Raw genomic sequence first — 25,281 nt, forward strand, 5'->3', positions numbered from 1 at the left:
ACCACCTTCCTTATCATAGCCTGGAGGATTCAGTTAAACCTTTCTACCAACCCATCAGTCTGTGGATGGTAGACCGAAGTTCTCAGGGTATGTATATGGAGCAGCGCACAGAGGTCCTTCATTAGGTTAGGCATAAATGGGGTTCCTTGGTCAGTTAATATCTCCTTCGGTAGCCCCATTCGGGCAAAGATCCCCACCAGCTCTTTGGCTATAGTTTTAGAGGCCATGTTCCGCAGGGGAATGGTTTCTGGGTAGCGAGTAGCATAGTCCAAAACAACAAGTATATATTGGTGGCCCCGAGCTGTCTTCTCCAGTGGTCCCACTAGGTCCGTGGCTATTCGTTCAAAGGGGACCTTTATGATGGGAAGGGGTACTAAAGGTGCCCTCAAGTGGGGACGGGGACTGTGCAGCTGACACTCCGAGCAGGAGGCACAGAACCTCTGCACTTCTTCATGCACTCTGGGCCAGAAGAACCGTCGTAGGACTTGTGCCAGGGTCTTCTCTACCCCCAAATGCCCCCCAAAAAGAGGACTATGAGCAAGACTTAATACAGCGTTCTGGTGTTTTTGAGGTACTAGGATCTGCTGTACCTTCTGCCCCTGTACTGGTATAAGAGATCCTTCTTCATTATGAAGTAAGGTCCTGGTCCCTGGGTTTTTCCTTCCATGGGGACCCCATCTATTTCAGTCACCTCCTTCCTAATGTTGTCATACCTTGGGTCTTCTGCCTGGTCCCGTCCAAAATTTCCTCTCCCGGGGCTAATCTGCCCAAGATCTAGGGGCCCAGTCTCTGTTGCCTCTACTGATTCAGAAGCATTAGGGTGGGAAAAGACTCAGGTGCTTCTCCCTCCTGCGTGGCCTCCTTTTCAGCTGTGCGGGTCCGCCTACCTACAAGAGCGACCCTCTGGCTTTGGGTCAGTATTCGGGTTCCCAAGGCCTTAGCTGCCCTTCTTTCCCTTTTTGTCTTTCTACCCTGTCTGGGAGTGGAGAACAAATCTGGGGATATTTCAGAGAAGATTGGGGGTTGACAGTCTGCTGCAGATGCCTCATCAATTTTAGGGTCTCCATCTTTCTCCAATCCCCCTACTGGGAAGTCCCTCCCTATGAGCACCGGGTATGGGAGTTTAGGGACTACACCTGCTGCTACCTCAGTAGTGTTCCCTTGGATCTCGATTTTTACTGGGATGGTGTGGTAGTAACTAACTGTCCCATGGACACATGTTATCCCCGTAAGTTTAGCCTGCAGCAGCTGACTATGCTTCACGAGCTTCCCTGAGATAAGCGTGATAGCGCTCCCTGAATCAACCAGTGCCATGGTCCTTACCCCATTTAGTTTCACTGGTCTGGTATACATATGTGGGGTTAGTGAGACCCCCACAAGGTGGATTAGGGAGCATGGATCTGCCCAATTCCCCAGGTTACACTGCATAGGCTCCTCAGCATTGAGACACTGTGCAGCTATGTGTCCCCACTCCTCGCAGGCACAACATCTGTATGGAGCCCTAGGTGTTCCCCGGTCTCTTGGTTTGGGCAGTCTAACATCACGATCCTCTTCTCCTTCAGTGCGCTGACTCTTTGTGGCCTCTAATGGGCCTTCAGCCTCTCTCTTTTTCCACCGGGCCCTCCTGGTGGCCCAGTCACCCGAACTTTAGGGCTTGGTGCTGCTAGTTTAACCCAGGGTGCCTCTTCCTTAACTGGTTGGGTCAGCTCCCTCGCTGTCCTTCACCTCTCTACCAAGGCAACAACCTCATCATAGGCGGAGGGTTCGTTCTGGCTTACCCAGGCACGAAGGTCTGGTGGTAGTCCCCTCATGTATCGGTCGATGACCAGAACCGCTAGTATCTCTTCCGGACTCCGGGACTCTGTTTGCAACCACTTTCGTGCGAGATGGATGAGGTCATACAATTGTGACCACGGGCTTTTGTCTTCCTGGTACCTCCAACCGTGATACTGCTGGGCTCGCACTGCTGTCGTTACCCCAGATCTGGCCAGGATCTCTGCTTTCAGCTGGGAGTAGTCTGCCGCAGCATCTTCAGGCGGATCATGGTAGGCCTTCTGGGCCTCCCCACACAGGAATGGGGCAAGGATGCCAGACCACTGATCTCGAGGCCAGGCCTCCCATAGGGCTGTCCTCTCAAAGGCCAGAAGGTATGCCTCTACATCATCCTCAGTGTCATTTTCTGCAGCCAATGACTGGCCCATATGAGCCGCGTCCCATCATGGCCGTGATTCAGCTCTGTAAGGGACTTTACCTGGTTTACCAGTTCCCGCAAAACAGCTCGGTCTTGAGCAGCCTGGTCCATCAGCAAGCGATTAGTCTCTTGCTGCAGTCGCACTGCCTCCTGTTGGGCGGTTGCCTGGACACGGGTAGCCTCCTGCTTCGCCACCTTAGCTTGTATCAGTGCCTGCACCACGTCATCCATTGTGGTGAAAAAAATAAACCCTCTCCTTTTTTTTTGTTTGTTTGTTTTTTGTTTAAATCACCCTCCTTCTTCCGCTGCGCTGTGCACCCCAAGATCCCACTCCTGACACCAGTGTGACAAAGTTCCTCCTCTATCTTGGTGGGTCCTGCGCTTATTGGCGGATTTTCTTGCCTCAGAGATTCACCATGTGGGTTGGGGAACAGCCCAGAGACCTTCCCCTCTGGGAGAACCCAAAGTCCAGGTCAATTGGGAGGTTTGGGGGAGACCCGGGCCCGCCCTCTACTCCGGGTTCTAGCCCAGGGCCCTGTGGACTGCAGCTGTCTATAGTGCCTCCTGTAACAGCTGCATGACAGCTACAACTCCCTGGGCTATTTCCCCAGGGCCTCTTCCAAACACCTTCCTCCTGGTGTCTGATAATGCTTGTGCTCCTCAGTCCTCCAGCAGCACAGCCTCTCACTCTCAGCTCCTTGTGCCTCTTGCTCCCAGCTCCTCACACTCTCGCACTACAAACTGAAGTGAGCTCCTTTTAAAACCCAGGTGCCCTGATTAGCCTGCCTTAATTGATTCTAGCAGCTTCTTCTTAATGGGCTCCAGGTGTCCTAATTAGCCTGCTTGCCTTAACTGGTTCTAGCAGGTTTCTGATTACTCTAGTGCAGCCCCTTCTCTGGTCACTCAGGGAACAGAAAACTACTCATCCAGTGACCAGTATATTTGCCCTCTACCAGACTCCTGTACCCCACTGGTCTGGGTCTGTCACAATATATATACACAGAGAACATGAAAAAATGGGTGTTTCCATACCAACTATAACGAGACTAATCAATTAAGGTGGACTATTATCAGCAGGAGAAAAACAATTTGTAGTGATAATCAGGATGGCCCATTTCCAATAGTTGACAAGAAGGTGTGAGTAACAGTAGGGGAAAAAATTAGCATTGGGAAATAGATTTTACTTTGTGTAATGACCCATCCACTCCCAGTCTTTATTCAAGCCTAATTTAATGGTGTCCAGTTTGCAAATTAATTCCAATTCTGCAGTTTCTCATTGGAGTCTGTTTTTGAAGTTTTTTTTGTTGGAGTATTGCAATTTTGAGGTCCGTAATTGAGAGACCGGGGAGGTTGAAGTGTTCTCTGACTGGTTTTTGAATGTTAGAATTCTTGACGTCTGATTTGTGTCCATTTATTCTTTTGCATAGAAATTGTCCAGTTTGGCCAATGTACATGGCAGAGGGGCATTGCTGGCACATGATGGCATATATCACGTTGGTAGATGTGCAGGTGAACAAGCCTCTGATGGTGTGGCTGATGTGATTAGGTCCTGTGATGGTGTTCCTTGAATAGATATGTGGACAGACTTGGCAACGGGCTTTGTTGCAAGGATAGGTTCCTGGACACTCAATAACAGACTTAAAAGTGGCCATTCTTCAACAAAACAACTTCAAAAACAGATTTCAATGAGAAACTGCAGAACTGGAATTAATTTGCAAACTTCAAATTAGGCCTGAATAAAGACTGGGAGTGGCTGGGTCACTACAAAAAGTAATTTTCCCTCTGTTAAAAGCGACAAAGAGTCCTGTGGCACCTTATAGACTCTTTGTCGCTTTTTACAGATCCAGACTAATGCGGCTACCCCTCTGATTGATATTCTGTTGATATTCACCCCTTCTTTTCTACTGTTGGGAATGGGCCACTTCATTTTGTTTAACCAGATTTCCTCTCCTCGCTGTCCTTTTTGACTATCTACTTTACTTGGATGTAAAATTTTACTATAGATATTATTGTTGCTTTTAGAAAATTAAAAAGCAAGGAGATGAAAAATATACTTAATCTTTCCATGCCTATTGTATTATATCTGCTGTAATAAGGATGGTATTATTAAAACACTATTAGAACTAACATTTGATTGAACATATAGTTATCCAAGGATATATAAATATATATTATAACTTTAAAAAAATCATTCACCTCCTCCGCATACAGCATCACAGTCCTCCCAACCTGAGTGCGTCCACATAAAAAGAGGTTCAGGCACTTTTGAGCTCTGATTCTCAGGAAGAGGGTCCAGTGGAATAGTGTATTCATAATGCAGACCGTAATTCTGGTCATGAAAAAGCAGGACCTGCAACATACACAGAATGAAGATTCATGTTCACAGACATTGCTGAAGTCAAATTATGACCAGAGGAAGAAATTAAATAGAGTAGTAAAGGAAGAATGAACACTACATTGCTCATGTGTATTTTCTCTGTTGGTACAGAGCTGCATTCACTAGGATAGGAGCAAAAATTGAGGCTGACTTTCTCAGATTAGAATTTTCTGTAGGAAGGGATGGTTGGATAGTTTAGAAACTGACCATTTTAAGGCAGCCGTATTGTTAACTCACTGTTCAATGTAATTCCACATACAACTTTTTCTCCAAATTTGTTTCTTTTTTACTATAACGATTGTCACTAGCAGCACACTACAATTGTTGAACACACAATACAGTCAATATGAAGTTATTGGTACTTATAAACCATTTAAATTTGACCTAAATCCTTGTTAAAAAGGAATGTGTGACTTAGTTGTTTTAGAGATGTGTACATGTTTATGATGGCAGGAGAATTTTATTCCCCAGAAATAACGTATAGCAGAAGTATACTGTGGCTTCTTCTGGCTCATTGAATAAAAGTGATTTTTAGAAATAAATTTGTCTCACAAACCAATTTGTGTTTCACAGTTACAGACAAACATTTTGAACACCTCTGTCCCACCAGTGTAGTGAGAGGATGTCATCACGCAAGATCTGATTCTAGTTAACCCATTGGTAAAGGATGGATTACAACTTCAGGTTTCTGCATGAAAGAATACCAGATGATATTACTCACAAGGAGGATATAGTTTTTGGAGGATATCAGGTTTTAATTTCATTTTTGGAGGGATAGCTCTCCCCAGATTCTTGCATTTGGAGGATTTAAAAATGTTGAGTATTCTCCTATCATCACCCTGATAATCCCCATACTCTCTCTCCCTCTTCCAGTTCTATCACCATCACTATCAACTTCACCTCTCCTCATTTCAGTAGGTGACCACCAGAGCCCACTGCTCCTACAATGTGAAGTCTCCTATAATGTTTGTCACACAAAAGATTTCATCTCAGTTATGGCTTCTAGATATCTCACATTAGGAAAAACTGTCAAACTATTTGGATTGCTAAAGAATTCCAGAAACATAAAACACCAACCTCACCACCATGCTATTTCATATAAAACAGGTAAAAAACATATTCCATATTGTTATACCAGTAGATGTAAAGGTGATGTTGTGGGACCTTTGGCAGAGATTTTCTCCCAGAGACCTCTCCGAACATAATGGACAGTAGTCCCAGCAATATTGAATGTTCCTGAATGTTCTATCTTCCAGTCACTATTAATGGACTGTTTGCTGGCATCTCGAAGAGCTGTGGAAATATTTAAAAATGATGTGAAAGAGAACTTTACTGTAATACTTTATGGCGTCTTCATATTGTACTGTCAGTATAATTTACAAGTTGGTTGAATCACAAGATCCAATTCACAAAGCTATTGGTCATTCATAACCTACATAAATAAACTTCAGTAACAGCACATTCTAGATTCCCTTTCTGGCAAGGAAACATGACAAAAAACATATGTCTGCCATTATTTGGATTCTTCTGAAGTTAGGACAGTTTTATTGGCCTGATTACAAGGACTAACGGCCTGTAGCATTATTCAGTAACTTGATTAAAACATAGGTCAGTCAGGTCTATACAAGTTCTTTGCCCCCAAGATGGTAATTTTTATGAACAGACAGGACCTAAGGAATAAGGGGGACAAATGGAATGCTTCAGAAATCACAGAGCACCTCTTTGGGTCAGTGCAGATTAGGATTTAGAAACCTCCTGCTTTCAAGTCCTTTTCTTTTTAACTAGTAGACCCCATTGCTTACTAACTGAAAATGTGGAAATGCTGTAATTGTCCCAGACAGGCTACATTTATGCACTATATTTCTGTTTTTTTAAAAACTGACTTTTGTAAATAGGCATAATTTGATGTTTCAAGCCAGGAATACCTTTGTTGGGGGAGGGCTCTTTCCCCCTTTTGGCTTCATCGTAAGCATTGATTAGACTAAATAAGATACACTTCAAGGAATTGAGGATAAATGGTTTTGCATCATTTTTGATACATGAATTCAGTATTTTTTTCCTCCTGTGAAGAGTCTGTAATTCTTGAACGAATCAGGCACTTGAACAGTCATGTGAAGTAAAGTATACTCAAAGTCATCTTGTGGGCAAGAAGTTCTACACATTCCCCATTTAAATTGGATGTTTGGCTTCAGAATTATGTGAAAGAACCTCAACACCTTAGTTCGTGCCCAAAATTTCTTTTAGAGTTGTACATTAATGTGAGTCATTCCTGGTGATCAACTTCTCTCCTATTTATATTTATACTGTTATGTTATGTTTCTATGGAAAACAATGGCAATAGGACCATCGACTGGCAGGAATACAATTGCATTATTCACCAATAATGTGTGCCACTACAGCACTGTACAATAAATAGTAAGACTATAAAATCCATTAATGCTGTAAAATATTCCTGTACTAAAAATATCCAGTGATTTTATAAGTTTCAAAAATTGGCCTTTTAGGTTTAACAATTCAACTATTTAAAGTTAATTAAGTTCCATTTAGTAGTTGGTAGTAAGGTCCAAATCCTCTCCCCAGCACACAACCAAAGTAAATGGGCTATAAACTGGAGGTCTGCAAGGGTCAGAGAGGGTAAGATGGAATAGAATCCTCTCTCTGATCAACAGAGGAGCTGCTATGCAGCCATATGACTTTAACAACCTCCTCAGGTTTTGTACCCAGTCAATCATAGAAAAGAGGAGGTTTGGCTGCTGAAGTAACATAACTGTGGATCCACCTAGCCGACCTCTGTCCCATCTCCAAAACACTCCATGTTGGCACATAAGGTGTGCAGAGGGTGTAGAACTCTGAACAGGCCTCCCATGTAACAGAAACATTCTGGCTCTTTTTGTATTCTTGTCACAGCTGAGGGCCCATACTTGAGCTGCAGAATTTGACTCCAAGGAAGGAAAGGTAGTCCTGTGATTAAAGCTCAGGACTGAAAATCAGGAGAGTTAAGTTCTATTCTTGGCTTTGCCACTGCCTATTTAACCTTGGGCACGTTTATCTAGATATACTATACATCCTAGTCCTGATTACTCCAACTATTTTCATTCTAAGCTTGACAATTGCAATCTTGGTCCTCTCAAGTCCATTCAAAATGCTATTGCTAAAGTAATTTCCTTGGCTCATTGGTCTATGTCTTCCATCTCTTTGCATCCCTATATAAGGCCCTTCATCATTTAATTCTGTTTTACCTATCAGTGCTAATATGTAATAAGCCTCTACTCTACCAACAATGTCAACCTTCATCCCCATGCATGGGAGATATTCCCTATTAATGTCCATAAAGTCAATACATTATTCTCCTTTAAATCTTTTTAAAACTCATCTATGCCATGAGACTTGCAAAACAAACTGGCTAGACATTTGGTGTGCTGAGACTTCTGCTTAATATGCTAATCATGATGGCTCTATTTACCTTTCCTTTTTCCCCACCATTTGTTTCTCATCATCCAGTCTCAAAAGTTATAAAGCAGAAATAGAAGGGATTCAAAGGTGGATGAAGAAAATGACTAGAGTCATGGAAAGACTTTCATATGAGAAAAGATTGGAAAAGACTGGTCTGCCTGATTTAGAAAGAAGATAACTGTGGTATACAGAATAATGAATGACATTGAGAAGGTAAATTAAGCACTCCCATTTACTCTTTCTCATAATACAAGAACAAGTGGCAATCAATTTAATACTGATAAAAAAAAAATTAAACAGTATGTGACTGACCTGTGGGAACAGGTTACCACTACCATTGAGACCAAAAAGGTTAATTAAACATTGTGTGGCTAATGAGAATACATAAATACTCATACTTCAGACTATACAACAACCACTAACTGGTAGGAAATAAGAAGAAATTTCATCCATGTGCAGGTTATTCCATTATTTTCCACTGTGTAGTTTCTTGCATCTTCCTGTGAAGCATCTGATATAAGTCACTGTTAAATCAGATTCTGGATAATCTGGTATGGTAATTCCTATGCTCCAAATTTCTCTCCTGTACCTCATTTTTCTTGGGCTTACGTATATGAACATTTAGTTCACAGCAAGTTGTGGTGTAAATCATCCTCACACTTGCCTGCTGCGCACTAACTGTCCATGCGGATCCTGTTGCTGCGCTCTAGAAGTTCCATAGTGCCATTTGCTCTACCCTACTTTGAAATGGGAGTAGATTAAAGCTTGCTGGGGAACTGAGAGCAGGGTCCACACAGACAGTTAGCACGTGGCAGGCTAGTGTGAGGTAGATTTTATCACCCCAGCTTGCTGCAAACTACGAATTCATACAGACAAGCACCCTGTCTGTAAAATGGGAATTCCTACTTCACAGGAGTTTTATGAAGCTCAATTAATTCAGTTTTATAAAGTCCATGAATTAAATGGAAAGAGTGCCACTGCACTACAATAATGGAAAGCATAATTTACTACTTTTCATTATTGCTATTGTGACAGACCCAGACCAGTGGAGTATAGGAGTCTGGTAGAGGGCAAATATACTGGTCACTGGATGAGTAGTTTTCTGTTCCCTGAGTGACCAGAGCAGGGACTGCACTAGAGTAATCAGGAACCTGCTAGAACCAGTTAAGGCAAGCAGGCTAATTAGGACACCTGGAGCCAATTAAGAAGAAGCTGCTAGAATCAATTAAGGCAGGCTAATCAGGGCACCTGGGTTTTAAAAGGAGCTCACTTCAGTTTGTGGAGTGAGTGTGAGGAGCTGGGAGCAAGAGGTGCAAGGAGCTGAGAGTGAGCTGCTGGAGGACTGAGGAGCACAAGCGTTATCAGACACCAGGAGGAAGGTCCTGTGGTGAGAATAAGGAAGGTGTTTGGAGGAAGCCATGGGGAAGTAGCCCAGGGAGTTGTAGCTGTCATGCAGCTGTTACAGGAGGCACTATAGACAGCTGCAGTCCACAGGGCCCTGGGCTGGAACCAGGAGTAGAGGGCGGGCCTGGGTTCCTCCCCAAACCTCCCAATTGACCTGGACTGTGGGTTCTTCCAGAGGGGAAGGTCTCTGGGCTGTTCCCCAACCCACATGGTGAATCTCTAAGGCAAGAAAATCCGCCAATAAGTGCAGGACCCACCAAGATAAAGGAGGAACTTTGTCACACTATATAAACACATTTACAGAATCCTTTTGCAGTATCTAGTTAAAGTTAAATACTAAGAGTAATCTGCAAAGGTTATTTTATTTCAGATATTTTCTTCCCCAATCTTTATCTAGGGTGAGTTGAGCATCCAACACATGTATGTCTAAACATATGTCAGATCCTGTGACATTCTCTCTCAGTGCCTATTTCTGATCAATCTGATGCCACAGAATGCACTATTCTGTAATACAGATCAAAAGCTAGCCTGTACCAAAAGAGTGACAGCTAAATTCCATTTACTTAATAACTGAGTGATGGTGAGGAATGTGGTATATTTGCTGGATTTATGTACTGTAACTGTGAGCTCTCTCTCTTTATGTGGACACTACTGAAATATCAGCTTTGTTCTGACACTTTTATTTTTGATTAAGTGGAAATTGCCAATTTTTGTAGAGAAAAGATTTTAAGAAAAAGGGGCTTGAGTTCAAATGAGGGGAAGTTGACATTTTTCTGAATTCTGAATTGATGGGTGGTATATTTTGTGTGCAAAGAGGGTACAAAACTTGGTGAGCCACTGTATGTAAAATTTCAGAATGTAATTTTGACCATTTACTACTTCTCTAGGAACACTTGCCAGTGACCAAAATATTGTTTTATAATAATAATAATTAATAAATAAAAAATCATAAACCCCTGAAAGTGTACATTCTACTTTTAGTATTTTTAAAGTAAGCCACTGTTTCACATTTTCAAAGCCAATTACAGGATTTGAAAAGCAGGAAATTTGGTGGTCAAATACCTTAAGCACCTTTGAAAATTTCAGCTTAATGCCCTGTAAAAGGCAAAATTATGTCACAACCTTATATTTGGAGCCACTATTCGTGCCTCTAGAATTAGATATAATTTGATATAATGTACCAATATTAGTGTTATTTCTATTTAAATGTACTTTTGCAGCCACATTTTTCAATTTTTCATTATCCAACAATGGGACAATTAAAAATATTGAAAGTAATATATTTTGTACTCTTAGTGCTAAATAATGAATAACATAGTTTAATTGATAAATATCTTTGATTATGTGAAGAAATTTACTATTAGACATTATATTACTTTTATATAGAGATATAAATTGAATAACTTAAACTCCCCATTATCTCTCAAATAACTGAGGGTGAACTTTGATATTATCTCTCTGTAGGAAGCTCTCCTATTAGTTGCTTGTCCCTTAATTTAAGTCAGGCCACTGTCTTGAGCATAAGGAAACCAAAGAAAAATAGTTATCAGGACCACACAATCTCTTTGCAATAGTTTGATTAGGTATATCGCAGCATGCACAGTGTCAAAAAGAGACTCTCCCTTCCCAAATGAAGAATTTCAGAGAAATATTCAGTTTTTACAAAATCACATACTCCAATAATTAAACATTTAATGAAAAGCTATGCAGGGCAGTTGTTAGAATGTGCCTGAGACACATTTCCAATAAGATGTGTAATAAAAAGACATAATATGGAGGTAATGCTGTATAATAGGAATAGTACAGAAAACAAAGATGACAGTTTATATTGATTGTCGGGTTTTCCTAATACTGAAGAGAATATACTTCTATTTTCCCCTTTTAAAATACAAATAAAGTATTTAGATATTTGTGATTCAATGTTTATTAATGGCTTTTTTGGTATAACTGATGTGATTCCAAATGCATATCCTGAATTTGTGTGAATATTACATACGCTTATGTGGGTAAAGAACAAGCCTATGGGGGTTGTTTTTTCTCTTCTCTTTTTTTAAAGTAATAACTATAAAAGCACTGGGCATTTCCTGAGGATTACTGATGGGCAGGAAGGAGATGATGGCACCTCAGGCAGTTAACCTTAACAGTTCATTAATCCTCAGGAAATGCCATGTGCCAGGGTCATCAAGGTTACTACAAAATGAAACCGAGGAGACAGGGTGTTGGGATTTTTATGGATGATACAACTTTAGCTAACTTACGTAAAGCAATCTGCATGTATTTTCTCTGTTTCTGCAAATAATGAGACCATCACTATTCAACAAAGCATATGCTTAAATCTCATTGAAGTCAGTAGGACTTAAGCATGTGCTTAAAGTTAAATATGTACTTAACTGCTTCACTGAATAGCAATGTGATTTAAGTGTTTTAATATGTGTAACTGTTTTCACATATACATGTTTAAATCTTTAGCACTGTGGATAAATGTTCACATATTCTGTCACTTCCATTTTGTACCTACTCTGACAATAAAGCTGATGAATCCTCTAAGTACCCAAGACTATTTCTCAAGAATAGTAACTTAATGCCATTTATCAAAGAGGGTTGTTGCACAATTCTTCTATGTAGCTCAAGGACCAGATTATAAAAAAAAAAGAGCCCAGAGGCCCATATTAAAGTATGTATGTGCAAAAATGTATACATAATGTTTGTGTGTATACCGTAGTTACGTTTGTGTATGCTATCTGGATAAATGCATCAGCAAATGGCTAATTATATGTCTAACTAGCAATTTCTTTTTAATTACCCATTTTGCATGGATAGTCTTTGAAACTGAGAATGCAAATATAGGTGCATAATTGTGCTCACATTTTTGTGCTTTGATCTTGTGTCTAGACCTCCTCCTTTAAAAATGAAAATAACACATAAGCAAGATATAGCATGGGTCTTTTCTGAACAGAAGTCTCGGATTTAGCTTTCATGAATGAGAAGAAATAACTAACTTATATTCATTTTGCAATTTACTGCTTTGGCAAGGTGAGAATTCTATAAATATTTTCACCAAGTTTAAACAAATATCAGTTGAGCATGATAGACTTTCATATGCTTAATTCTGGGTGTTTTCTGAAATGTGTTGATCAATTGCTACCAGTTCTACCTATTACATATACACAAAACACTGGACTGGGAGATCTGACTTTTTCTTCTCTAATATTTGAATGAACTGAAAAGGACTATTACAGACAGTAAATCCCACAGAGTCTTCTTTGTTACCAGATTAAAACAAAATAAAACCACAATCTTCTCTTCATGAAAAAAATGTAAACCCACACTTTTTTTTTAATTTAGCAGCTTTAGTTTCTATCATTATAAATAAAAAAAAATCATGAAATAAAGTACTAACAACTAGCAAGAATATAAACCATTAGCAAGTTCTAAAGAACATATGATTACTTTATACTGGTATAAAATTAGCTCCAAAAGTGCTACATATTAACCATATTATATGAATTTTTAAGCACGGGGAAGTGGGAGGGGAAATATGCTTGGTCTTAATACACAAAGTTGTACAAATTCTTGTTGATAAAGACCAGATCCTCAGCTGGTGTAAACTGACTTCAACTGAGCTATGACAATTTAGACAAGTTGAGAATCTGGCCCAAGATATTTAAAAGCATTGTCAGAGATGATATTTAAAACTGTGTGCGCTTTGACAGGCTACATAAAAGGACCATATGACAGATTTTTTTTTTTCCTCAGGAAGCATATTCCATAATGGAAACCACATGCAGCACAATTATCCATTAGATGCCTCAAAATGGAACTGGTGATTACAAATTTGTGTAGCATTAAATTCTCAGGACTCCAAAAGGCTTACATCTTTGAAAGAGATTGACTGTATATCTGAGAAGTCACAAGTAATCCACTTCTGTGCTACATATAAAAATAACTGTATTTTTTCCTTCTAACATATGTTTAACAGAATATCCGAAGGTAAGGAGATGATTATAGTTGTTAGACTATAAAACAATTCTTTAGTTATATTCCATTATCCATTCTTATTAAATCATTATGGAAATGGGTTATGTCATTATATAATACTGTCACAAGAATGAGAATTCTGCCATGAAAGCCTAATATATTCTTTATGAAAAACATACTGCAAACTACCCTTTTTACCCCACATTAATGAAGTTTTTTAAACAAAAAATCATTGTAATGCCAACCTGTTAAATTTAAAATTGAGGAAAGGACAAAGCACAGCATTACTGTACAACAATTCAGCTAATACACGAAACACTGAATTTCTCATAACTTATTCTTATGATACAGATTGTAAAGCAAGAGAAAATTAATCAAGTCTCCTGGCAACAGTTTTAACATGATGAGAAATAATACAAATGTTAATCTACTCCTTAGACAGAAATCTCAAATTCCTTCTTGAATACTGTTTTAATTCTAAAATTAATTGGATTTCAGATGCATGGAAATGTTAATTAAATATCTGTTTCTCTCTTTTTGTCATTGAGTACAATTTCTACCCACCCACATGATCTTAAGAATGATGTACTGGAGAAGGATCATTATTGCCATTTTGACCATGTAATGTATCTAGGGCTGACTAGCTAATATGTGGATCTTTCACAGGTAAGCGAGATTCTGTAAATCTTTTGAGTCTGTGCAGGACCTAGTCACAGTGTGGCTGGGAGTGCATACACTGTCTCATCTCCATCTAGGGTTCTAGCTCCCCAAAGGGGTGAGGAGTGAGGATTGGGCCATGGCAGAGCTGCCCAATTGCACAGAGGATCACATGTTGCAACCTCTCCTCTCCTAGGATGGTAGAGTTGCTACCAATGAATCTTATGTTCTCTGTAGGGCTCAGGAACAATTCTGGCACAATCAGTTAGAATTCCTCCTGAGAGTTGCTGCTGTAGAACAGCCAGTCTCTCTCTTTACTCACGTGGACTGTGGCTATAAGGCACAATTTAGCCAATACAATTGCAGGACCCAGATCAGTGATTCTGCTCCCCACTACTTGTGAAGATGGAAGCACAGTTCTGATTACCCCCATATTGAATTTACACTAGTACAATAAGGGCCAAATGTTCCAATAGTCTTAACTTGGCTTCTGCTTTGGAAGTGTATATTTGTGCAGCCATATTGCATGCCTCTCTACAGCATTTATAGAGGTTATTTTCTGAAAAATTGGCCCTGAATATGTAAAGTTGACACAGTTTGTTGTTAGGGCGAGAAATTAAGAGAATAAAGCATTCAACATTGTAAAAATAGCATAAAGAAACTCATAAAATTAAAAAAAGAAACAAGAGAATAGTTAAATCATTGTTTATAGGATTTGTGATAGGGAATGCTGGATGTAGCTAAGGGTGTATCAATGTGCATTACAACTGTCATTTTCAGTCATCTACAAAATGATCTTTTTGAGCTGAAATTTTCATTCTTTATCTCAAACTTTGGAATTCTTTTCATTCTGTTCAGACGCTTAAACTGCTCTCAGAACTGTTGCAACCAAGCAACTTAAGAAAAGTTTAAAGGAAATTCCTTCCTGCAGTAAGAACATATGATTTTCACTTGAACAATATTATTCAAGTCCTTTTCCTGCTCCTCAATAATCCAAAAGTGGCTGAACAAATGCCCTACAAATATAACAATAGCTGGACCTCAATGAGGTTGAATTCCTTTAAGTTCTTAAAAGTAAAAGTAAAATGACAAGTGACTAAGAATTAGTGACCAACCACGCACAATAAGGAGCACATTTCCAAAGATTTATATCATGTCGGAGGATGCCCCTTATACTTTGTGATGTTATGTAGTGACATGAAAAAAGCATGTATATTTCTTGTTGAGCCTAACCAAAGTATTGATTAGAAGAAGAGCTGCATTGCTACTCACAAATGAGTTTGATTCCTCTAAGTCAAACAGAAGCATAGATTCCTCACTCAAGTTCCAACTATTCTGTATGTCACCTGAGTGCCCCAGGTGGGTATGGCCCAGATTTGTAAAGCTATTTAGGTGATGCAGCGCTCAATATTGCAATGTTGAACTGATTTAGGAGCCTAAGTCTCATTTTTCAAAGTGATTTAGGCACTTACGAGTCTAAGGGCTGGTCTACAGTGAAAAGTTAGGTCAACTCAGCTATATTGCTCAGTAAAACCTATTTTTACCCCGATGAAGGCAGCGCTATGTTGATGGAATGCTTCTGTCTGTAACCCACACACCTCCTGGGTGTCTCAATACAATAGGATTGGGACTGTACCCTGCCACTCATTATCAGAGTGCGCGACAAGATGAAATGGACTAGATGATGATGAAGCTGAGTGGTTCATATATCATAGGAACTGGGTAAGTAAATACACTCAAGTTGTAAAAGACATGTCCATTCCTGTACAGAATAATATATTACTAAATATCTAAGGTATGTTTGGTTTTCAACTTGCATTATTTAAAAATAAATACTACTCTTAAACAAAAATACCCTAGAAAACTTACCACTAAAACTGAGGTTATCAATTTGAGATTCTGTTGTACGAGCTGACATCACTTCCAAACCCTTCCCCCCCCCCAAACAAAGAACAATCAGTGTATTTACACAATAGAGAAATCCAAAATACTGAACCTTTTAAGATATTTTAACAGAGCAGGAGCAGCTCTCATGATAACTTGAAAGCAAACCTTTGAACTCTAGGACTGCTGCTATTAAGATTTATGATCTTAATTTGGCTTTATTTTCCATGAAAACAGTGAGATTAATCAGATAAAACCTTTTTTTTTATAGGTTAATTATGCTTATAAAAGATCAAACTAGGGACTTTTCATTTCATTGCACTATTAATTCTTACTGGTTCTGTTTCTCAGTTTAAACTGAAAACCTGGAACAGAACAGCAACAACTGTAATTTTTCAGGAATCTATTAAAAAGCAAGCACACAATTGTCATTCCCCTGAGGCTCAGTTCCTTTAAAGGGCCTTTCCACAGAATTCACTTTCTTTTCATATTCTCTGTGGTTCACTTCTTAGTCAGACATGCCAGGAGTATGATTTTTTTTTTTTTTTTTGCTGTGGGTACAAACAAAAAATTAAACAAAATATACCTAAGTAGCTGTGAGCTGGTTTTTCTTCCACAACTTTGATTCTTCTTGCTCCTGCAGGTATCACCAAAGCTTCAATGTAACCTAAGCATGAGATCAAATGTCGTGAGTTAAATACAAAACTATGGAACAGTAGATTTTGCGTTATGGTGTTTTTTTTTAAACCTGCTATTCTCTTTTTAATCTAATATTGTATAATATTTTCAAGGATGTCCTGTCAAACAGCTTTTACAAAGAATGTATAAATGTCCAAAAATAAGTTCATGTAAAGGGTATGTTCCATGGCCATTGTGATTGACTGCTAATGGGAGATGCCCATATAGAGCCACATTAAAGCTGCTGAGCACTTACAACTTTCATTGACTTCATGGTCCCTGATACAGCAAAGTATACTTTAGCATGAGCCTTACACTTTAGGTCTGTGAGTAGTCATAGACAGCCTGGGACTTAAGGATGTTCAACACTTCATGGAATCAGGCCCATAAACAAGGAGGAAAATATATCCCTCTGTCTTTAATTAACACTCCTATATAGAAAAAAAAAAAAAAGACTTCAAAGATAAATTTCACAAGGCTTATTTTCTCTCCACTTCATGAGATAAGGAGATGAGGCTGCTAGGTTTCCTGACAGCCCCATTAAAAACTCTAAAACATTGAAAACACACAATTATCCATGTGATGTGCTATATATACTATGATCTATAGCCAAATGAACATAATAAAGGTGCTATTCCTTCAAGAAGTTCTGGGGGCAGAAACCACATGGATGAAGTTGGCTCAAGATAAATGGAGTGCTCTATCATTATGGGCACCTGAAGCCCATGATGGAATTCCAACATTATGTGGCAAGTATAATTTTGATGTTCTGGTTTTAAAAAATTAACAAATAAAATACATTGAATGTGATTTCTAAATCTCTTTTGTTCCTTTACCATACTCAACCCTTATTCTGACATAGATTTGAGCTTTCAATTGTGCGTATTAATAATTTGAACTTTCAAGTTATGTTTTCAGTTCATAAAGTAGGATTTATTAAAATGTTGCATAGTCAGCTGCTTTAAATTAAAAAAAAAATGGTTAAAAGGCAGTGCAGGAAACTAGTTATTGGTGCAAAGCTATATCCAATCAGAAATTTTATTTATGAACCAAGACTTTAAAAAGCCCTAGGCAGACCTCACAGAATAGATAACATATGACTTTTCATTTTGTAAATGTAGTTGTAATATGAAATTATATTACTGAGTATTGATATCCTATAGTTGACATGACATTATCCCATTTAATGTAGTATATTTTAAAAAAATTGTTAAAAATTAATTAAAATTTCAGTTTCCAAAGTCAGAAAATATCTCCTCATAGTCATGCTTAAAAGTTGATTAGTACTGCTCCATGATAGTCCTAACCTAAAATCCTACAATATGTTTGGATGTTTCTCTGTTTATAAATACAAGTTGACAGATTTTTGACTGATGTGGTCAGCTACCTCTTCTATAGCTTTGTAGATTCAAACTTTGATCTGTAACTGAACTTAGCAACTCTTTCTTTATATGTTCTAGCCTTCAGACTTGTTTGTGTTTCAGTTTTCCCTGTCCTACATTACCTCCAGCCTCAGAAAGGGCTAAATTCAAGTATCTGAAGGCTGTGTCCAATTTTCTTTTCTAAAGCACTGCTTAGTTTAGTCTAGATTGCACTGAAATCTCTCAATTTTTCAAACAAATAAAGTCTGCTTCTCATTATACTATCTTGTGCAAAATAATTGACTTGCTATCTTGAAATTTTGCTAATTTCTTTAGAAAGAAGCGGAAATCATAACTCCACACAAACATTTCACAGCTGAAATAATGATCTATCAAATGCAATTTCAGATAAAGGATTGTTCCAAATGTGTTCGCTTCTAGATGCAGCAAAAGGTGAACAACATTATGGCTTTAGGCCCCAATTCTGCAAACACTTATGTGCTTAAGTCATCCGATTCAGCTCAATGGAAAGACTAACACATGAGAGTCAGATCCGGCCTTAGCTGCTAAAACATTTCAGAAATGCCATTCAGATTTGCTGTTCACAATTTTATACTCATGTTATTACACTGTATAAGAATTTTTTCTTTGGACATTTGTCCTTCATATTCTTTGTTTCCTCTTTTGCTTAAAGACCTTGATGTAGGTGATGTATAGTAATCTAGATAACATTTATTTTCAAGAACAGTAAACATATGTAGGTACTGTATGTCAAAAATCTGAAGTGGGGTTTATTAAATACTTGTTTCTATCTGTCAAAAACAGCCTCTTCTATAAAATAGCGACCTTCTTCCTGGGGGAAAACACTATTTTATACAACTGCAGCCAATGCAAATTAGATAATTCCTTCTCTATTGTAATTTAATAAATACATACCAGACAGAGCATCATTTTACAATTTTTTCATTAGAAAATTTTCATGTGAATTCTCCACTCTCATTTCAACTACTGCATATCATAATCAAACAACAATCAATAGCTTCACCGAAGTCTTCTGCAGCTCTCTGAACATAGTTCTCAGGCACTTAACTGTTAAGCAAAAATGAAGCATAGTTCTTGATACACAATTGCATCAAAACACTGCATGGTTTATTAAGTAAAAAATAAGCAGATATACCTGCTCCTCTGGTATGGTTAAAATCGCCTTTAATAACTTTGCATGATTTTCCATTACCATTGCAGACACCACAATGATCTTCTCGTGCCAGAGATCCTAATATTCCATCACAGCCAAATTTCTGTGGAGAAAAATAAATGTATCATTGTAATTAAGGGTCGGATTGTGTGTTTAGACTGGTGCAGAGCTGTTCCTCTACAAGGAGAGCACCACAAGGCATTCCAGATGACAACTTGCCTCCCCCTTTTGGAGGGTACATGCAGCTTATTAACAAGCCCTCACTCCACTCATGTGGCTGGCCAGTTCTGTTGGCTGGTGTATATAGGATGGAGCCATATCCCAGCCCCTTCCTTGCTCTGCCCCTTCACCTTTGTGGCACTGTGCACTCCTGGGCGTGGTCGGGACAGCACAATCCCTCTGTTCACCTGATCACAGAGTCAGTAGCTTTATCTGGTGCTTACGCTGGCTGTGCAAAGCAGGGAAGATTCTTTGGGCTCCTCTGTATATTCACCCACATAAGGGTCAGGCACAATCGGACACCAAATAATTTACTGTGCTAGTTACTATATTAAAAGAAATGTGAACGTGTCTGGAACTTGTATTATGTACTTGGAAATATAACCCTTACTGATGTTTTATTGAAAGGCTATCAACATTAATACTACCTTAAAACAAGAAACATTTTTCTAGCAGTACACAAATTACTTTGCTATGCTTATTTCTATTCATAAACATCATTGCTAATTTAATAACAAAAAACAGATTACACTGAATACCATATGTGGTTCTTATACAAAAGGCTAGAGATCCCAGAGTAATCAGAATGAACTGTATTAGTATAAGTGCACTCATCCAATGAAACCAATAAAACCACCACTCCTTCTCATAAATCATCAAGGCAAGGGCAGAGTAACTAGAAAATAAAATAACTCCATAAAAAGAGAAATTACTGTGAACTGAAAATCGGTTCATGTTCAAGTACATGATGACTGTTATTGCATTTCTCCATTTGAGTTCTTTTAAATTAAAGAGAGGAAAGTAACAGATCAGGATTTTCAGATGGGAGTTGTATGCCTATTACCACATGTCTAGACTAGGGTAACACAGGCATTTTTAAAGTGTAAAGTTAAAGTGTTTGAATTAACATGTTAGCTGGTTAAGATGAAACCTACGCATTAAAATACAACTTGCCCCATTTACAACAGGGTTTTATAATGTGTTGGTTAAAACTTTTAGCTAATACTTTTAAAAAATCTCTTTTTATCCTAACCTAGGCATATCTTGATGTGGCAGGGTTTAGAGGATGCCTGTGCAAAGATCTCATTCAGTGCAGTAAAGACAACAACTGAGTGGTGTAGGGCTACACACTATTGAATTATTTTCAATAATGAATTAGGAAGTAGCCAAAAAGAAACTTGTGGGACTAAAAAGGAGCGAGGTGGATGAAGGATCACCAAACGAGACAAAGAAAGAGCAGTTAGAGAGATACGAATTTGCCTGTACCAAGTGAAACTTTAAGGCAATTTATGGCATAAACTTTTAGTAACATGCACAGAATTAGTATTAAGCTTCTATTATACATGATTCAGACCCCTGGGTTGTCGTTTACCTTAACCTATAAGTCTATATTTCTGAAAATCAGGCTGAAATAAATATACATGCACACTCTACATCAGTGTTTTCCATGCTTCTGAAAGATAAGCCCCTCTTCAAGAAAATGAAATCAATCATCCACTGCCTCACCCCGCTAAGTGTTGTTAAGATCTGCTCATCTGAATGTATACGTTTTCTGTGCTGCCTTTCCCCAACCCCAGCCAGTCCTTTGGATGCTGCTCCACATAATGTACACCTCTACCTCGATATAACATTGTCCTGGGGAGCCAAAAAATCTTACCGTGTTAGAGGTGAAACCGTGTTATATCAAACTTGCTTTGATCCACTGGAGTGTGCAGCCCCACCCCCCCGGAGCACTGCTTTACCGCGTTATATCTGAATTTGTGTTATATCAGGTTGCGTTATATCAGGGTAGAAGTGTATTGTAAAAAGTGAAATGAATTTAAATGGTTACATTTTTATATAGATATAAGAGGCAGTGACCCAGCTCTGGACATTTCTTATGCAATATTCTACCAGAATTAACATGTATGTACAGTATGTTAAAAGTTGAGTCTAAAGAATTGGTTTATACCTGGCATCTACCATTTGCGCAGATATCTAATCCATGCTGACCACAAGAAGTCCCATCCATCACCTTTTCTGTTAGAAGAATAGGCTGATCCTTTCCAACAGGGGAACAATATAATGCACAAGGCTTTTCTTTAATAGAAATTGGTGAAAAAAATGCCAAGTTAGTAAAACTGATTTAATAAAAGTAAAATTCTTCCAAACCAATGTTTTTGGTGGTGGCACCCAGCTTTCTTAATTATACTAATCAACATTAATTATAACAAAAACGTATTCCATTTTATTTAAGGCAAATGAAAAAAAGATACTGAATCTTTCTTCTACAGCTCTTTTTCCTGTTAGAAAACAACTGTATTATAACTACACTTTTTCCTGTTAGAAAACAACTGTATTATAACTATCTGTTCACTGCTAGAATTAGAAGAATATGCACATTTCAACTGTCTAATATTTTGATTGTAAGAGGAGATTACTTACTGGTGTCTGGAGGTTCTTCAAGATGTGTGGTCCCTATTTGTATTCCAAACATGGGTGCTCATGCACGCCATGTGCTGGATCAGAAAGTTTTCATCAGCAGTGTCTGTTGTCCACATGGGCACCTTTCTTTGCAACGTGCTCCAGGAGAGGTTATAAGAGATCGTGTGGGGCGATGCGCCCTTAATCTCCCTCTTACCTCTGAATAGAAAGTCCACAGCAGAGGGGATGGTGGGTGGGTATTGGAATACAAATAGGGACCACACATCTCGAAGAACCTCCAGTTACAAGTAACTCTTCTTCTTCGAGCGATGGTCCCTAAATGTATTCCAAACTCGGGTGAGTATGAAGCAATGATCAGCTTGGAGGTGGGTGTGAGGACATGATAGGTAAGGTCGACTGCAGAACAGCATGTCCCATGGTTGCGTCTGCCCACTGGTTGATGGTGTGGTGCGCTATGAAACTGTGGATGGAGCACCAGGTCACCGCATGACAGATCTTATGTCAGGGGACCTCTGCCAGGGAGGCGGCAGTGGTTGTGTGTGCCCTTGTGGAATGGGCCATGATCCTGCTGGGTGGTGTGAAAGCACGCAGAGCATTCGGTAATGCACTTAGGGATCCATTTGGATATGCGCTGCGAGGAAAAGGCTTGCCCTTCCGACCATTTCGCAATGGCCATGAAGAGGCGCGGGGAGGATAGCTCAGTGGTTTGAACATTGGCCTGCTAAACCCAGGGTTGTGAGCTCAATCCTTGAGGGGGCCATTTAGGGATCTGGGGCAAAATCAGTACTTGGTCCTGCTAGTGAAGGCAGGGGGCTGGACTCGACCTTTCAAGGTCCCTTCCAGTTCTAGGACATTGGACATCTCCATTGGTTAGAATTAGAGGTGCAAAATGCACAAGTCCTGTCCAAGTAGAAGGTCAGTGCCCTATGGATGTCCAGGGAGTGCAGTGTCTTGTCCATGGGAGTGGTGTGCGGCGTAGGATGGAAGACTGGGAGATGGATGGATTGCTTGAGATGGACATCAGAAACAAGTTTTGGGAGGAACTTTGGGTGAAAGCACAGGGAGACTTTGTCTTTATGGAAAATTGTATACAGGGGGTCAGTCATCATGGCCGCCAATTCGCTGACACACTAGGTGGAAGTGATTGCCACAAGAGGACCTTCATGGATAGGTGTGTGAGGGAGCATATGGCCAGTGGTTTAAAGGGAGGCTTGGTGAGGGCAGACAGAACTAGATTAAGGGTGGGGTAAGGCTAAGGACCAGTGGGAAGCAGTTCATCAGGCCCTTCAGAAACCAGGTAGTGATAGGGTGGGTAAACACCGACTGTCCATCTAGTGGATGGAGGAAGACACTAAGTGCCGTGAGGTGGACACAGATGGAGCTAAGTGTGAGGCCCAAGTTCTTAAGCTGCAGGAGATAGCCTAGGTCATTGGGCATGGAGATGGCCTAGAGGGGAAGATGGTGGCATTGCACCCAGGAGGTGAAGCATTTCCACTTCATGGCGTAGCTTGACCAGATGGAATCCTAACTGATGTTCATAAATACACAGCGGACAGGTGACAAACAGGCATTGTCTACATGTGAGCCCCATCCAAAAACCAGACTGTCAACTCAAGTGGGCCTGTGTTGGGGTGTTGAACTCTGCTGTTGTCGTGGGTGAGGAGGCTGACTGATGAGCAGGTGGACAGTCTTAGTAGATCAGGAAACCAGAACTGTCAGGGCCAGCACAGGGCTACCAGGATGACCATCGCTTGGTCTCAGAGGATCTTGCGCAGGTACCTGGAGGTAGAGGAGAACAGGGGGAAAGGAATACCAGAGGCTGTCATCTTCGGAGTCTTGACCTCTGGTCCCCCTGGAGCAGTAGAGGGGAATTTGTGGTTTGCTTGAGTTTCCAATGAGGCACAACAGATGGAGTAGAGAGTGGGGTCATGGAGTTCCCACTCATGGTTGAGGTACCAGGTGTGGCTGAGTGCATCTGCCAGGGAGTTCTGGGGCATGATGTTGTGGCAGAAACACCAGTTCCAGAGTGGATGACCTCCACTCAGAGTGGCCAGGACCTGGTGCCACCTTGTTTGTTTATGTATGCCACTGCAGTGGTGTTGTGTAGGAATGTGTTGCTCCCTAATCACAAGCCTTGAAGAACGGCAAACTGTTCCCTTGGCAATGAGGCAGGAGTGACCTTGTTCTAGCGCCTATGTTTGGGAAACTTATTTAGCTGATTTGATTGTTTCCTCGCAGCTGGCATTCACGCGCTCAAGAGATGGGTTTGTTATCTTATGTGCATGTATACTGCCTGGCTTTTCTATGCGCAAGAATGTAACCACTAAGAAGAGTTGTAAACAAAGTAAGGAGAGAAATAAAAACCCCAGGAAAGTTTTCCTGGGAGGCTTTTTGCAGGAGGCTTGTAAAGCTCTCTGGCTACCAACAAACCTGGCGTTCTGTTTCCTTTCCTGCGTCGTCACCACAGTGTTGTCCGAGAGGATCTAGACATGTTGATTGTGGATCAGGGGCAGGAACATGTGACAAGCCAGGTGGACCATGCGCAGCTCCAGAATGTTGATGTGCATGTGTGCTTTTCTGAGAGTCCATGTCCCCTGCGTGGCATGGCCATCTAAGTGTGTGCCCCACCTTGCCAGGGAGGTATCTGTGGTAAGCGTGGCTGTAAGGATGGGAGTGGTGAACGGGGTGCCTCTGAGCACCTTGGCAGGATTGGTCCACTAGGTGAGGGAGGTGCAGACCCAACTTGGACAGTCAAGGAGGAGTCCAGGTGGGTGACGTGGGGCCTGCAGACTGAGAGGAGCCACAGCTGTAGACAGCGCATGTGGAGGCAAGCGTGTGGTGTCACATGGGTGCAGGCCTACATGTGGTCAAGGAGGCACAGACAACGGCATACTGTTGTGCACGGGTTGCAGTGCAGGCCACTCGATTACAGACCTAAAAGTCGCAATATTACAACAAAAAAACTTCAAAAACAGACTCCAACGAGAGACTGCTGAATTGGAATTAATTTGCAAATTGGACACCATTAAATTAGGCTTGAACAAAGACTGGGAGTGGATGGGCCATTACACAAAGTAAAACTATTTCCCCATGCTTACTTCCCTCCTCCCCCCGCACAGTTCCTCATATCTCCTTATCAATTGCTGGAAATGGGCTATTTTCATTACCACTACAAACAGTTTTTTTTCTCTCCTGCTCATAAAAGCTCACCTTAACTGATCACTCTCCTTATAGTGTGTATAGTAACACCCATTGTTTCATGTTCTCTGTGTGTATATATATATATATATATATATATATATATCTTCCTACTGTAGTTTCCACTACATGCATCCGATGAAGTGGGCTGTAGCCCACAAAAGCTTATGCTCAAATAAATTTGTTAGTCTCTAAGGTGCCACAAGTACTCCTGTTCTTTTTGCGGATACAGACTAACACGGATACTCTGGAACTAACTATG

General features: G+C 40.1%; 1 protein-coding gene across 1 annotated transcript in view; it reads right to left on the minus strand.

The window, feature by feature from the left end:
- ADAMTS19 (ADAM metallopeptidase with thrombospondin type 1 motif 19) overlaps positions 1-25,281 on the minus strand; it is a 264,607-nt gene that overhangs the window by 46,462 nt on the left and 192,864 nt on the right. Inside the window, exons 14-18 of the mRNA XM_054033172.1 lie at positions 21,349-21,476; positions 19,161-19,281; positions 16,531-16,611; positions 5,704-5,861; positions 4,388-4,541 (exon numbers count right to left, since the gene is read on the minus strand). Coding sequence (XP_053889147.1) covers positions 4,388-4,541; positions 5,704-5,861; positions 16,531-16,611; positions 19,161-19,281; positions 21,349-21,476 — 642 coding nt within the window. The remainder of the gene's footprint in view (positions 1-4,387; positions 4,542-5,703; positions 5,862-16,530; positions 16,612-19,160; positions 19,282-21,348; positions 21,477-25,281) is intronic.

This window comes from Malaclemys terrapin, chromosome 6 (assembly GCF_027887155.1).
Source record: "Malaclemys terrapin pileata isolate rMalTer1 chromosome 6, rMalTer1.hap1, whole genome shotgun sequence".
Lineage (NCBI taxonomy): Eukaryota > Metazoa > Chordata > Testudines > Emydidae > Malaclemys > Malaclemys terrapin.